The 16,703-nt window shown below is 40.4% G+C and overlaps 1 protein-coding gene across 2 annotated transcripts in view; it reads left to right on the top strand.

Annotated features, from left to right (window-relative positions):
- The window catches only part of PDSS2 (decaprenyl diphosphate synthase subunit 2), a 164,143-nt gene that overhangs the window by 131,521 nt on the left and 15,919 nt on the right, over window positions 1–16,703 (top strand). For both annotated transcript variants that reach the window (XM_065588305.1, XM_005287684.5), the window contains 3 exons: window positions 6,362–6,535; window positions 12,251–12,382; window positions 16,159–16,194. In XM_065588305.1, coding sequence (XP_065444377.1) covers window positions 6,362–6,535; window positions 12,251–12,382; window positions 16,159–16,194 — 342 coding nt within the window. The remainder of the gene's footprint in view (window positions 1–6,361; window positions 6,536–12,250; window positions 12,383–16,158; window positions 16,195–16,703) is intronic.

The following is a 16,703-nucleotide window of genomic DNA, read 5'->3' as shown; positions in this document are numbered from 1 at the left end:
GTGGACTGCAATGAATAGCAGTGTCAAAATGGTCTTTTTCTTGAAGGTTCAGTTGTGGGCGTGGTTGCCCTGTTTCAAAGAAAAATACCGCTTATGGTGATCCCAGCCTCCATGCTCAGCTCTTTAGGAGTGAGTAGGCCTTCTAAAACATGCAAATATTTTAGAAGAGGTTTGTAATATACTTTTGCACTTCTAGAGTGCTTCCATCTGAGGCTCTCAAAGCACTTCACACTTGTTAACAAAGGAAGCCTCAAAACTGCTGTGAGTAGGGAAAGTATTGCTGCCCCCATTTTACAGATGGGGAAGCTGAGATACAGAAAAGTAGTTACTTTTTCAAAGTAATGCAGCAAGGCTGTAGCAGAGCCAAGAACTTAGATGCACTGGTTCTTAGTCTTGCACTTTACCTACCAGATCATTCTTATTCACTTAAATGAAAAATCAGGAGCTTTTTGAAAAGGAAAACTGCACTACTTTTCCTCAGCTCCTGAATATGAATATTCACAAGGTCTCGTGCTAGAGACACCCAGCTTGAGTGTGTTGTTTTTTTAACAGTGGAATGGGAATGCTGTATAAGGCTGCATATTAATTTCTAATGTACTTTATTAGTGGTCAGTCAGCAGAAAAGCCATTTTAATATTTTAAAATTAAACATTATTTAAATATTAGCGCTACACAATTGCTAAGCCATCATTTTAAAAACAGCCACAGTTTATTAATGCAAGTGCTCCTTTCCCTCATGAACTTTTAGACTATTGTACTCATCAAAATGGATGCACTTTTCCTTTAAATGCTCCCAATATAGCTTTTGAATTGAAAATAATTGCTAGTGAGCCTCATCCACCTGCGAAGCACAGAGGGTTGGTGGAGCTGGGATGCCGCACTTTTCTTTGATGCTTGGTCACCAGCCCTTCTCAGATGAGTAAATTTTAAACGGAAAGTTGCATTTCATTTCCCACTCAGCTGCCATGCTTTGTACACTGTAGGCAACTGGCTTGCTTTCAACTTTTACTTAAGGAGGTAAATCAAACAACTTCTTAGTACAAACTAAAAAGTAGCCTCCTTCTAACAGCACAACAGTCAGGCTCATGCTCCAGAAAGAAATCTAGCTGTTTTTTTAAAAGTGCCTCTGTTGTGGGGCAAAAATGGGCTGAAGAGAAATTTGAATTAGAGAGTCGCCGCAAAATGAAAGTGAAAATTAAAGAGGAAAAAACCCCACATAAATGAAAGGCTAGCACAGATCTATTTTTTTCTTTCTCTAATTTTACTCTTTTCTAGGAAGTCTGAAGCAGTACTCCATGATGAACTACTTTTTGTAGTAAAAGGTTATGTTTAAAATTTAACTTTTCCCAACCATCTTTTTAAAAAAATTCTATTGTTTTAGAGAGTCATGATGAAAGTATTGGAGCACTCCAGCATGTGTTTTATTGGCCCATTTGCGCTCACCCTTGTTCCTCACAAAGCACTGAAGGCATGTATTAATAGACCAATAAAACATGCCCTGTCATGTCCAACAAGCAGGAAGACATCTGTTAAAGCTTCCATCAGTCAAATGAAAACGTTTTGTAGGATAAATGTGTTGCTCCCATTAGAGATCCATAATTTTATTGACTTATTTTTATCCTTCTGTGTAGAATAGAAGTTGTTGAACCATCCAATTTAAAACTCAAATGCTGAGATTGAATCAAAATTAAAATATGCTTGATTTATCTATGCATTTTTATTCTAATGAGGATTAGACCAAAGTTTTGAGTTGTAAATGGATTAGACGGTCTCACATTGTGCAAGATTAGGTGACAAAGCAAGTGCTGCTGTGTATCAAAATAAAAAACATTAGTTATAAAATGTATTCTGAATTTTTCATCCAGAAGGTGTGACTTTGAGTCCTGCCAGTTCTTGCTATGCATTTTGGAGCACTCCAATAAGGTATGTGTTTTGTAACATTTGTATGCAGTGCTGAAAATGCTTACAAATGAATCATGACACGTATTTATATAAATACCATCTAGCTCTTCTCTGGGAGACACAGAAATCAGTTTGAGCTACTTTAAGGTGGTTTGGTGAGAGGGGGGAAAAATTTAAGTGCTACTTTGTATTAAGTACATACAATTAATTTAGTATTTGCTACCATAAATGTGATAGGTATAAGTGGTAAAAATCTTGGTGTAAAACATGTGACGATTCTCTAGAAGCTCTTTCTATTTTCCATTGCCTAGAAAGAGTATTTTTACAGTGTAAGCACTGTCTGAGAATTGAATGGATTTACCTCCCAGCAAGCCAATTTCTTACTAAAATCAAAACAATAAATATTTGTATAAAATGAAAATATCTTTACTGATCTTGAGGTTGGTGAAATGGGAGCATCAGTTGAAATATTGAATCAATATTTCAAAATAAACTTTTAAAGCATCAGTTGTTAGGTTGCATAGTGTGAGAAGTGGCAATGTTGTTTCTTTGTACTTTAAACTGTCAAGTCATTAAGGTACAAAGAGAATATGAATATTGTACACAAGATAGATCTAATAATAAAAATAAACGAATTGCTAGACTTTCATGTGTATGGTTTCAATTGAATTTAATGCTTAGAAAAGTGCTGATTGACAGGCCTGGAGACCAATGTCTTCCAGTACTGGCTTCCCCAGTGTGCCTTAACTATATCCTGGAGGGTCTGCCTCCATGGATGAGAGGTTAATTCAGTCGCTGTTCATTCCGTTTTTGGCTCCTCCGACACAGCCAGCAGTGGTGGCAGTTGTGATGGTTTCTTTTGTGATTTTGACGCATCACGTCTCCTATGAATGAGTACAACTAAAACCACCTCCTTATTTCATATATGCCACTAACCAGTCATCAGATACTAAATGTCTGGTCATGAACTAAAGCGATGTAAAGGTGGAAGGTTCCAAATTCTGTTATCAATCCTTTGAGCCATCCAGTGACCCCTTCATCTTACTGATATGGAAGCTTCAAAACATAAAGGGAGAAAGCCCACCCATTTCATCTGCACAGATGTAACTTCAGTTTTCATGTAGTTTGCAGTCTGTAGCTAATTAAAGTTTTTCTCCTTGATGTGTTCAAATGATTTGGAGATGCTCTCCCACCAGCATAGCTACTGCCGCTCATTTAGGTGGTTTTATTATATTGACAGGAGAGCATAGCGCGGCTACATGAGCTATCTTACAGCGGCTCAGTAAGCTTGCTAGTATAAACATGGCCAAATTGACACATGACAAGCTTTATCAGGAGATAATGTTGTTGAACTGAACCACAGCTGTAGGTGTTTTGTTTGGGAAACAATGTTTTTTTCCTAATCCAGTTGTTGCAATGCAATTTACAAAAATTTCACTGAGAGTGCTACTGGAAGAAGGGTGTCAAGACTTTCTCTGACTGGACTGTATTATAGATTGGCTCCCAAATTTTTATACTGATATTTTTTCAGACAACTCCTGTTAGACTGAACATGCTTTTTTATGTATGCAGGGGATTCTCAATATCCATGTTAAGAGAGTGCAATACATTACCTTTGAGCATATTTTTTCAGCATAGAAAATTAAAATATGTATTTTGGATGTTTGAAGATTTTAAATATACACAAAAGCTGTGTTGTATTTTGTTGTTTTAAAAATATTAAGTAAACAGCAAAGTAGTGAACATTTTTTCAAAGTACCTGTAGTAGAAGCAATGTAATATTTGTAAGCTTTTAAATGTTAACATTTTGCCCAGATCTTTCTAACAACTTTTTCACAATTCCACATTTAAGGACAAAAAGTGAAAATTTGTACATTTAAAAAAAATCAGCATCTTTAAAATATCAGTATCCAAAATCACTTTTTATTAGGGACAGATTTGGTGTTGTCATTGTAAATGTATAAATAAATCCACTGGTTTCATTGGAGTTGCACTGGATTTACAGAAAGAGCAGAAATTAGCTCATCTGGTGAAATCTTGCCCACATTAATAGCCAAAATAAAGTATTTTTTAGATAAAATTGTAGAAATTCAGAATAAGTTTCCACTTTTCTCAAATATTTTCAAGACTTTAAATGAAGGTCACAAAAATACTTAGTATTTCTACATTTTTGTCTAAAAGATGGCACTTTTGGAAAATGTTGTAGAATTACTTGCAATGAGTAAGGTTAGCAGGATCTCTTCAGTAGCTGCAGTTCATAGTGATGTCACAATCTGTATTTGGTGTGTGAATGTTTCAGAGGCTTGGTACAGCTAGCATTTTAAGGACTTTATAACTTCATAAATTATTGTTTTTGTTAAACTTCCTAGTTTACTTCTCTTTTCATGCTGCTTAAAATAAATAAATTGCAAAATCACTGCTAGTTGGTTGTCCTAATCTTCATCCAATAAGCTTTAATAAGCACACATTTTTATCTTAGCTGGTTGGTCCTGAGTAAAAAAAAAATTGAGTCACTTCCCACAATACCAGCGTTGGAAGGGACCTCAGGAGATCATCTAATCCAAACCCCTGCTCAAAGCAGGGCCAATCCCCAGACAGATTTTTACCCCAGTTCCCTAAATGGCCCCCTCAAGGATTGAACTCATAACCCTGGTTTAGCAGGCCAATGCTCAAACCACTGAGCTATCCCTCCCCTGTCTCCAGATTTTTTTAAATTAACCTATGTCTGAGTGAGAAAATGATCAAACATTTATTTCTGGTACCAGTTCTTATTTATCATTTTTGTCATTCTACCAATCATGGAAACTTGCATATGTTCTGGGCTGACCTAAGATGTTACAAAGCAAATATCATAGTAAAATGGGACCTACCTAAAGATTAATCTTGACTTTGTAAATTGTTATCACATACATAGTAGCAAAAGTGTCATTTTCTATTCTTTCCCCTCCCTATAAGAGGGCAGGGGTGTGTCTGAAGGCAATGGAATTTTGATACAATATTTGGTTATTTGGCAAAACAGAATTCTGCTAATTTTCCCATCAGTCTCGTATTATTTTCTATCCAGTAATTCAGCACTCCTTGGCAGTATTCATAAGGGAGGAAGATTGGAGCTGAATAGAGGGATTTTATTTCATTTGTTACAAAATTCATGACAGATAATACCCAGTAGAAAATTATGAGGTCACACAGATTTAGTTCTTAATCATTTCTAAGCAATTTAATTGAAGTAACTGTAGGGGAGGGGGTCTTGTTAGATGTTTCTTTTCTCACTTTGTAAAATTTTACCTTTTGGCTCAGTCACTGCTGTAAATTTCAGTGTATTGGGAAATTAAATATGATGCTTAATATTTAAATTTTGAAACCATTTTTCTACATATGTACATTTATAACCTATGTTTCCTTTGCCTTTTTAAAGGGGACCTGCAAAAGGGTCACAAAAACTGGACTTTGAGATCTTTTTTACAATTAATAAAGAAGGCTTGACATTTATATATGTATATATAAAAATTAGAATGTCAGGTTCCATCTAGCTTTGAAGACGCTGATTAGTGAAATGATGACATCACAAGAGCCAAGGGAGTTAAGTTGAACAATTGACTGGGGAAAAGTGTTTTAGTCAAATTGTTAAAACTGATTATATTTTCTTTTGTTTTTGTTAAAATATAAATTCAATTAACGTTTTGGATAAAAAGAGACTGTTAAGGGTTTAGCATCCTTGATCCTACAGTTTAGGCATTATAGCTCACAATGAACATCTGTGAGAGCTACCAGAGTCCGCCAGAGAAATTGAAACTTGACATTCCTGATATTTCTAATGTAAAAAAAAAAATCAAGACTTGCTTATTTTAGAATAGAAAAGCAAAAAAGACACATCACCAAAACATTCTTTACAGGCCTTTGGTCTTTTTTTTCTTCATTAAAATCCTATATGTATATTAGCATTTATAGGAAGAGGCTGTAGTGTAGCATTTAATGTAATCATATAATGTCTTGACATGTTGCTTAGAAATGCCACTCAATATTTAAATGGTCAGTTCTTTTCTTTCTTGTTGCTGGTGAGAGGTACCAGTGAGTGGTCTGTTGCAAAGGACACTTTTTAACCAGCAAGTCAGTAAGAATGTAATTGGCTGCCAATGTTCATATTGTAGTGACATGAAAATTCCGAGGCAAACCGATTATAAAGATCATTGAAAGCTCTACCCGCTTTAGTTTTTTGGGGGGAGCAGCAGCTCTACAATTCAGCAATTAAAACACACTGTAATGTTTTCACTTTTCCCATCACTTCGTGCAGGAATACTCTTTGGGTAAGTGGCTGTTTTGCATGACGCATTAAAGTTCACAGCCTTGGAATTTACAGTAGGTGGTAGTTTCCTAGGTGGCATAGCTGTGTTTTTAATTTCCTATGTCTGATATTGTCATAGTTTCAGCTTTTTCATTTTAGCCTTCATTTCATTTTCAGGAAAACTGTCTTACACATGATATTGGAATATCAACTTGGAAAGAACAGATTTTCCTATCCCATAGTGCCTTGTTGGCAAAGAGCTGCCAGGCTGCAATGGAATTAGCAAAGCATGATGCTGAGATCCAGGATATGGCATTTCAGTATGGAAAGAACATGTCTCTGAGTCATAAGGTATGCCTTTTCTCTCTGTTCAGTCTTCTACTGAAAGGGTAGATGAGAACCTCTTTAATATTCTTCTTTTGAGCCTCTTTTGAATCTGATTTCAGAGTAGCAGCCGTGTTAGTCTGTATCCGCAAAAAGAACAGGAGTACTTGTGGCACCTTAGAGACTAACAAATTTATTAGAGCATAAGCTTTCGTGGACTACAGCCCACTTCTGTATTCATATGCATCCGAAGAAGTGGGCTGTAGTCCACGAAAGCTTATGCTCTAATAAATTTATAGACTCATAGACTCATAGACTCATAGACTTTAAGGTCAGAAGGGACCATTATGATCATCTGGTCTGACCCCCTGCACGCTGCAGGCCATAAAACCATCCCCGCCCCTTCCCTGGACTCTGCTGCTGAAGTCCCCAATCCTGTTATTAGTGATTTCAATCGGCAGAGACCCTCCTGCTAGAGATCCCTGCCCCATGCTGCGGAGGAAGGCGAAAAACCTCCAGAGGCTCAGCCAATCTGCCCTGGAGGAAAATTCCTTCCCGACCCCAAATATGGCGATCAGTAAGACCCCGAGCATATAGGCAAGAGTCTCCATCCTGACCCCTTTTAGCCATTATGCTATTTACCTACCATTGCTTGGTTTTTCTTGACAACTATGTTTTACCATTAAACCATTCCCTCCATAAACTTATCTAACTTAATCTTAAAGCCAGACAAGTCCCTCGCCCCCACCGTTTCCCTCGGAAGGCCGTTCCAATATTTCACCCCTCTAACGGTCAGAAACCTTCGTCTAATTTCAAGCCTGAACTTCCCCACGGCCAGTTTATATCCATTCGTTCTCGTATCCACGTTAGTACTAAGCTGGAATAATTCATCTCCCTCCCTTGTATTAATCCCTCTAATATATTTAAAGATAGCAATCATATCACCCCTCAGCCTTCGCTTGGTCAGACTAAACAACCCAAGCTCCTCTAGTCTCCTTTCATACGACAGGTTTTCCATTCCTCTGATCATCCTAGTGGCCCTTCTCTGCACCCGTTCCAGTTTGAGTTCATCTTTTTTAAACATGGGAGACCAGAACTGCACACAGTACTCCAAATGAGGTCTCACCAGCGCCTTGTACAACGGAAGCAGGACCTCCTTATCCCTACTAGATATACCTCGCCTAATGCATCCCAAGACAGCATTGGCTTTTTTCACCGCCACGTCACACTGTCGACTCATAGTCATCCTGCGGTCTACAAGGACCCCTAGGTCCTTCTCCTCTTCCGTTACTTCTAACCAATGCGTCCCCATCTTGTAACTAAAATTGTTATTGGTCATCCCCAAATGCATCACCTTACACTTTTCACTATTAAATTTCATCCTATTTCTGACACTCCAATTCACAAGCTCATTCAAGTCTCCCTGCAGGATATCCCTATCCTCTTCCGAATTTACAACGCCTCCCACCTTCGTATCATCCGCAAACTTTACCAGCCTACTCCTGCAATCGGTTCCGAGGTCAGTTATAAATAGATTAAATAAAATGGGTCCCAAAACCGAACCTTGGGGAACTCCACTGGTAACCTCCCTCCAACCTGACAGTTCACCCTTCAATACGACCCGCTGCATTCTCCCCATTAACCAATTCCTTATCCATCTCTGGATTTTCAAATCGATCCCCATGTTTTTTAGTTTAACCAATAATTCCTCATGGGGTACAGTATCAAACGCTTTACTGAAATCCAGGTATATTAGGTCCACCGCATTTCCCTTATCTAATAAATCCGTTACCTTCTCAAAGAAGGAGATCAGATTCGTTTGGCACGATCTGCCCTTCGTAAAACCATGTTGTAAATTATCGCAATTGCCACTACCCTCCAGGTCCTCAACTAATTTCTCCTTCAAAATTTTCTCTAACACCTTGCACACTACAGATGTTAAACTAACAGGCCTGTAGTTACCCGGATCACTTTTTTTCCCTTTTTTGAAAATAGGAACCACATTAGCTATTCTCCAGTCTAACGGGACCACCCCCGAGTTTACAGATTCATTAAATATTATCGCTAACGGGCCCGCTATTTCCCGCGCCAATTCCTTCAATATTCTCGGATGAAGATCGTCCGGTCCTCCCGACTTAGCCCCATTAAGGCGTTCAAGTTTTGTTTCTACCTCGGATACGGTAATCCCCCATCCCGAACGCCCCTCTGTAATGGTGCTAGTATCCCTAATCCCTTCATTGGCCTCATTAAACACCGACGCAAAATATTCATTGAGATATTGCGCCATGCCTAGATTGTCTTTAATCTCCTCTCCGGCAATAGTCTTCAGCGGTCCCACTTCTTCTTTCTTTGCTTTCTTCCTGTTTATGTGGCTGTAAAACCTCTTACTATTGCTTTTAATTCCCCTCGCTAGGTCCAATTCTACACGGCCTTTGGCCTTTCTCACTCTATCTCTACATTCTCTGACTTCACTTTGGTACATTTCCTTACTGATCCCTCCCCTCTTCCACTCTTTGTACGCTTTCTGTTTTTTCCTAATCGCCCCTTTGAGTCGGTCGCTCATCCAGCTCGGTCTAAATCTCTTGCTTGGTAATCTTTTTCCCTTTTTGGGAATACAGGCCTCCGACAGCTCATGCATCTTTAACTTAAAGTAATCCCAGGCTTCTTCTGCCTTTAAATCCATTAATACGTTTGCCCAATCCACTTCCCTTACCAGTCCCCTTAATTTGTTAAAATTGGCCTTTTTAAAATTATAAACCCTAGTCTTTGACTTAATTCTGTTACTCCTTCCCTGTATTTTAAACCGAATTAGCTCATGATCACTGGAGCCCAAATTGTCCCCTACTACCACTTCCTCAACGAGGTCCTCACTACTTACCAGAATCAAATCTAAAATGGCCTCCCCCCTCGTCGGTTCAGCTACCACTTGATGGAGGAATTGATCATCAAGCACATCTAGGAACATCTGAGCCCTATTATTGCTACTAGCGTTTGTTCCCCAATCTATTTCTGGGAAATTAAAGTCCCCCATAATTACACAGTTTCTATTGCTAATTACTTCTCTAAGCACATTAAATAGTTCCTTATCCATATCCTGGGTCGATCCTGGCGGTCTATAGCACACTCCAAGCACTATCCCCGGAGAGGCTCTAGAAGTCCTATTACCCATTGTAAGTATTGCCCAGATGGACTCTGAGTTGTCTAATCCATCCACTATTATTTCTTTACAGTTTATTTCACTATTGACATACAATGCCACCCCCCCACCTTTACCTCTGTTCCGGTCTTTCCTAAACAGCACATACCCCTCCATACCTGTGTTCCAGTCGTGACTGTCATTCCACCACGTTTCCGTTATTCCTACGATATCTGGTTTCAGCTCTTGGACCAGGAGTTCCAATTCCTCCATTTTATTACCTAGGCTTCTGGCATTGGTGTATAGACACCCTAATGTATGTCGTTTAGCCCGTCTCCCATTAGCAGCACTATATGTTGCGGGCCTCCTAGTGTCCGTCCCTCCTGTCCTTCCTATGTCCAATCTCATCTCCACAGCTATCTCTCCTCTCATTTTACTCACCTTCTCCATACTGGAATCTGGCGTGGAGATTAACTGTGCATCTCCCAACCGTCTCCCCAAACTTGCTAGTTTAAAGCTCTTTTGATAAGATGAGCCAGCCTCCCTCCCAAAAGTCTATTTCCTTCCCTACTCAGGTGAAGCCCATCCCGCGAGAACAGGTGTCTGTCCCCGAAAGCCTCCCAGTGGCCATACATCCCAAAGCCCTCCTTATAGCACCACTCCCTTAGCCAACTATTTATTCTCACAATCCTATCAGCCCTTTGCTGCCCTTCCCTCGGAACAGGCAGAATCCCACTAAAGATAATCTGAGCCTCTATCTCCTTGAGCGTCTTCCCCAGCCTGGCATAATCTCCCTTGATCCTCTCTAACGAGAACCTAGCCGTATCATTCGTTCCTACATGAAGGATTATCAGGGGGTTCTTACCTGCTCCTTGTAGGATCCTTTTCAATCGCAGGTCCACATCGCGTATCTTTGCGCCCGGTAGACAGCACACCCTTCTGTTCTCCGGGTCCGCCCTGGTCACAGGCCTATCCAATCTCCTCAGTAAAGAGTCTCCAATTACATACACCTGCCGTCGCCTGGCAACAGTGCGATCTAGTAATCTAGTCTCCGATCCCTCTAGTCCTGACCTGTGCCTATTCCTATCTTCCCTTATGCCTTCCTGAATCCTCACGGGGCCCAGAATTGGTGCTGTCTCCATCAGGTCCTCCCCCCTCTCTCTTGGACTAGCAGCTCTTCTCTTCTTCCTCACCCTTCCACCTTCAGTCGCCACCTGCTGCCCCTCCAGCTCGGTATCCAAACACTCGAACCTATTCCTGAGTTCTATTCCCCCCTCACTGGCCCTTCTTTTCCTTGGCCTGCTTCTCATAGTCACATGCTTCCACCTCCCATGTTCTCCCCCTTCCATTCCCCTCTCACCATCCTCTCCCTCTGCCTCTACCTCCACCATAGGGCATTCTCCTTCAGCCCCCCCTTGCCTGTCCTCCATCAGCTTCTCAAACCCCCGCCTAAACTCCACCAGGGTATCTACCTGCATCTGCAGCCCCTTAATCTTTTCCTCCAGTAACACTATCAGGCGACACTTCATACACACATACCTGTGTTCCGGCTCCCCTGCTAGGACCGTATACATACCACAGCTTCCACATGCAGCCATCTGCATTCTGTCTGCTGCTGCTTGGCTCATGGCTGCTGCAATCTCTGCCCACTGCACCTGTGGACTCAGAGCACACGCCACGCCGCGCCCTCCTGCCTCCCCCCTTACCTCCCCCTGCAAACTCCCCTGTTAGCCGCCCTGTTTGCTGCCTCTAAGGTGCCACAAGTACTCCTGTTCTTCTTTTTTTGGATCTGAGTTTAGTGGCTACTCTAAATGAATTCACTTGTAATTATCCAATTTGGCAATATGTATAAAGAGCCATATGCTTGTCACAGAAAACTACTGTTTATAAAATGTTCAGTGTATCAGAAATGTATTTATATTGCATCAAGTAACTCCCACAGGTCCTGGTAAATGGAAAATATTCTTATACCACTCCCAATTGTAAAGAACAGAGTCCTTCCCATCAATGACTGGGTCACTCTCACCACCACATACTAACAACTCTCTTTCTCCCACTACCTCACCTTACTACCCACCTGCCGACTTCATACCCCTTCTCAGCTGTTCTCGCTTTTTTGAAGCCTCTGGTAAACAACCCCCATCACTCCCCCAATATGGAGCTAGGAGGGTGGAGCCAAAGTACAGCTATCAAAGCAGAGGAGGACAGTTTAGGAATAGAGCAAGGGACGTGGAATTGGAGATGGGTCTCTGGCTGATGGTTGAATGTGTATATGTAGGGCTGGGCTCCTCCTGAAGGAGCAGGATCACAAGTGGCTGCATAGATATCAAAAGTCAAAGGCCACCATTGTCTGACATATGGTAAAGTATAGTAATTTAAATGTTAAGAGTTTTTTGATATATGAAGTTTTTGGTTTGTTAATCTGGCAGTGCTACTTCCCTGAAGTCATGTGAATTTAGTTTGCAGTGGAGTTATTCACACCATTCTGGGTTTTCTACTCTTCAAATTAGTTTTTATTTACCTAGAGATAATCATTGCAGTCCCTAAAAACTAAGTTGTACCAATCTTTTTTTATTTAACAAAAATGTTTTCATCCTCTCTTGCAGCTACACTCGGACCTCCAGCCATTCATTAAAGGAAAATCTAGTGACTCTGTGGCTTTTAGTTTAAATTCTGCTCCTGTAGTCCTGCATCAGGAGTTCCTTGGAAGGGAAGCCTGGATTAAGCAGATTAGAGAGGTAAATTATAAATTCAGTTTAAAGTGAATTTGTAGTGTTACAATAATTTTTAGATTGGTCATTCACCTCCCTCTTCTCCCAGTTTCTGGAAAATTCTAGGCTCAGTGTTATAGGGCCATCTATGAAGAAACACAGAAGCAGAGTACTCAAAGACAGAGGACATAGAGGTTAACCCCATTCCCAGCTATTGAGTGTTTCTTTGACTGCTGTCCTGGAAACACGGAGATTAGCTTTCAGCTACAAATTCCTCTTTCCCTCTAGTAATTCCCTAATAAGATTAATAGATAAGAACAAGATGATTGTGTAATGCAAACTTGTGTGTTTGTCCAGTGTCTGGCACTGTAGGGTTCTGGTCCATAACTGGGGCTCCTAGGCTAAATAAATAAATAATGACACAAGAAGGAGGACAAGAACAGGTAGGACCCACCCAAAAAAAGGCACCACCTAGTGAGCCTACATCAATTTCATGGGTTCCCCATGTCTAAACAGTCTTGGAAAGCACCCTCCCAGGGTTCCTACCCTAGTTGTGCAAGCCGCCCCACTTGTCAGAAAGATTTTTGGTGGTAATGTGGAGCAAAGATTTATTAGTATTAGTTTTGGATGCCCTGCTGGTGAATTTCAGCATGTGGGTTCTGGTGGTACAGATATCCCCTTCCCCATAACATTGTAGCTGTACCTGACAAGAAGAGCACTACCTCCGTATTTTATCCTTCTTAGACATGTTGGCCATTTTGGTGCCTGTAGATGGAGTGATGACCAGAATCAAATTAAAATGGCTAAGCTAATTAGCCTTCAAAAGTAATTTAGAAAATGAAAGAGAGATAATGCTGTAAACTAAAGGGACAGAAATTCACATTCGAGGTGGGAGCTCTTCTGTTGCCTTTTCTGCTGTTCAACTTCAAGGTAAAACGTGGGGGTAGAGGCCAGGAGGGGGGCTTATGAGTACTTCTACATTTATGACTGACAGTTCTGAGACTATCGTCATGTGCTGCGGGCAAAGAGGCGGAGTCCCAGTAGTGAACCTTGTTAGACACATTCTCATAGGTGAATATAACCTTAGGCCTGGTCTACATTGGGCGGGGGGGATTCATCTAAGTTACACAACTTCAGCTACGTGAATAACGTAGCTGAAGTCGAGGTACTTAGATCTACTTACCGTTGTGTCTTCACTGCGGTAAGTTGACGGCTGACGCTCTCTCATCAACTCCGCCTGCGCCTCTCGCCCTGTTGGAGTACTGGAGTCGACGGGAGAGTGCTCGGCGTTCGATTTATCACATCTAGACTAGATGCAATAAATCGACCCCCACTGGATTGATCGCTGCCTGTCGATCCAGTGGGTAATGTAGACAAGCCCTTACTCTCATACAGGAAAAGACATTCTTTCTAACCAAACTGAGGCCTTGTAATTTTAAAGTTAGAGAATGGTAATTCAGCATATGACTAAGAGTCTTGGAATTCTGCAGCCTTGACACAAGACTCCTGTATGTATTGAATGAAAATAGATTTGGATGGATATGTTTCAAAAGCTTTCATAAACTGTGCTGTGATAATACCATTACCCTCTCACTGCAATTTTCCATCTGCAGAATCCAGAATAGGTTGCAGAATTCCAGTTCTAGCTGTCCACTAATTAATTCTTTTTAAACTAAAAAAGGACATTATGTAAGCACTGAAGCAATTCTAACTGAAGGAAAATAGGGTGGTAAAAGTTTGTTTGTTTGTTTGTTTGGCAAGCGAATAGTGTTTCAATTAGCTACCATTACACCAAAATACAAAATGGGAAATTTACCATGCATCCTCTTAGGTAATGTGTTAGAATGTATTTGCTCATCAATGCAACTTAAGTTGATGATAGTTTTGCAGCTTCCACAAAAAACATCTCATTATGAGTAAAGGTTATCAGTGCAAATCCAAATACTGTTTTATACATGTTCAATTAATAGAATCATAGAAACGTAGGGCTGGAAGGGACCTTGAAAGTTCGTCAAGCCAGCTCCCACCAAGTAAACCTAGACCATCTCTGAAAGGTCAATCCTGGTCTTAAAAACCTCCAGTGATGGGGATTCCACAACCTCTCTTGGAAGCCTGTTCCAGAGCTTAACTACCCTCCTAGTTTGAAAGTTTTTCCTAATGTCTAATCTAAATATCTTTTGCTACAGATTAAGTCCATTACTACTTGTCCTCTTTCAGTGGACATGGAGAACAATTGACCACCATCCCTCTTTATAAAAACCCTTAACATATTTGAAGACTATCAGGTCCCCCCTCAGTCCTCTTTTCTCAAGACTAAACCTGCACTGGTTTTTTTTAACCTTTCCTCATAGTTCAGGTTTTCTAAACCTTTTATCTGGACTGTCTCCAATTTATCCAAATCTTTCGTAACGTGTGGCAACCAGACTGCCCTCATCTTGGCATTTCCAGTGAGAGCTACCCCAGGTACCCCGGGTCACAATGACCCTTCCAGGTAGAGTGTTGGGCCATGCAACTGTGTCTCAGGCAGCTTCTGCGGCCTTTCTGGCTCACATCCCCATATTGGACCCTTGTAGGGCAGCAACGTCTTCTCACAGCAGTTGCCTGACCTCTCCTTTTTGGTTCTCTGTTTGTGTCAGCGTTTCTCAAATAGATTTCCAGAAAATTGTGAGGGAGTGGTTCCATTCTGCATCCTCCCTTTTTTGGGAAGAGGCCTTCCCTAATAACTGGAGTTTGCAGCCTTTGTGGGTGGGGTGGTGGTAAGGGGCCAGGAATCTTCTGGTTTTTTCCATAGGCCTCGGGAGGGGAACTACTGGAGTTGGTCAGGGCAACGATGATAAAACTGGGTTTGGCCACAGGAAAAGGCTTTGGGGTGGCTGCCCAGGAATGCTCTGGGTCTAGCATTAGCAGCCATTGAGTAAGAAACAAACAGGTGTGTCCCAGGTAAGGAGAACTTTTGTATATAGAAAATGTGTACGTTATGCAAAATATGGGTCTCTGCATGACCCAGTGACAAAATACACTGGAGCCCAACACCTTGACTCTTGCATCTGCTTAGGTTTTATGAATTGGAACAATTAAAAAATATACAAGAATGACCCTCTCTGGAACATATTAGAAAACATTCTTGTATATTTTGATACCTGATTACTTATAAGTACAGCACAGAGAAGGAGCAAAGGGATGACACTGTGTATATGCATGATTCCAAACCAAAACACAGCTGTGAGCTCTAATTTTAGGTCTTCCAGTTTTGACATAGTCTTTGACATTATCTCTTTAAAATGATAGTGTCTAAACTTTTCCCCCCTGTGTACATGCAAGCTGTTCCTGGATGGGGTTAGTTTTGTTTTTGTTTTAAAACTGTTATTGATTTTGTTTGTTGTTCACTCTGATCCCTTTATTATTGGGCAGAAGTACACTGTATATTCAGGCTCTCGGGTTTTCTCAGTCCATACGAGCAGCAAGCCTTTGAAGGAAGTTGTTACTTGTGTCTAAAATGTTTTTAATTGAAGAATCAACTGTATTCTAATCTAGGTAGCACTTCTGAACGTTGTAGGTATCCAAAGATGTGCCTGTGTCCATTGAAATCTCCTTCCATGTTGTAATGAGGCATTCAGCTAGTAAATATTCATTTTATTTTTTTAAATTCAGAATCTTATGGAAGTTAGTTAATTTTAAAATATTAATTATAATGTATAGCTCGCTACATATTTCATTCTTCTTACAGAGAAGCAGAAGGTCTAGAAAAATAACAATCTGTAACAGATGACATTTTATGTTTAATCTTTCTTTTTATGTTTAAGGCACAAAGTAAAGGGAATTTAATGGACTTTACTAAGGTGAGTAAATTACATGAAGGCTACATCTTATTTTAAATGTAATGCTTTCATTTTTAGGTTTCATATTTCAGAGAAGCTTTTTTCATTATAGTCAAAGATTTATCTGAGACATTTTAACTTTCTATAACAAAGAGTAGGCGATTGGACCATCCTAATCACATAGGAACTGTCATACCAGGTTAGATCATTGATCAGTCTAGTCCTGTGTCCTGACAATGATAGTGCCAGATGGTTATGCCTAAAATGTTTCAGATGGACTACTTGATATAGGGAACCAATTGCATTAAACTAAACACAAAGTATCAAAATTAGCCATTTTACTACTATTGTTACTTTCATTATCCCTCTTGCCTCCTCAGACTTTAAACATTTTAAATATTTTCTCTTCTAAGGAGTTTGTTGCTTTTGTGATCTCTGTATTTCATTAAACTAATGATTCTCAGGCAGCCTCCTAATCAGGCCCAGATTAACCAATGTGCACTCAATGCACCTGCACAGGGTCTCATCTC

The sequence above is a fragment of the Chrysemys picta genome, chromosome 3 (genome assembly GCF_011386835.1).
Source record: "Chrysemys picta bellii isolate R12L10 chromosome 3, ASM1138683v2, whole genome shotgun sequence".
Taxonomy (NCBI): domain Eukaryota; kingdom Metazoa; phylum Chordata; order Testudines; family Emydidae; genus Chrysemys; species Chrysemys picta.
Note: the sequence above shows the minus strand (reverse complement) of the source record. Positions and strands in the feature narration are given on the sequence as shown.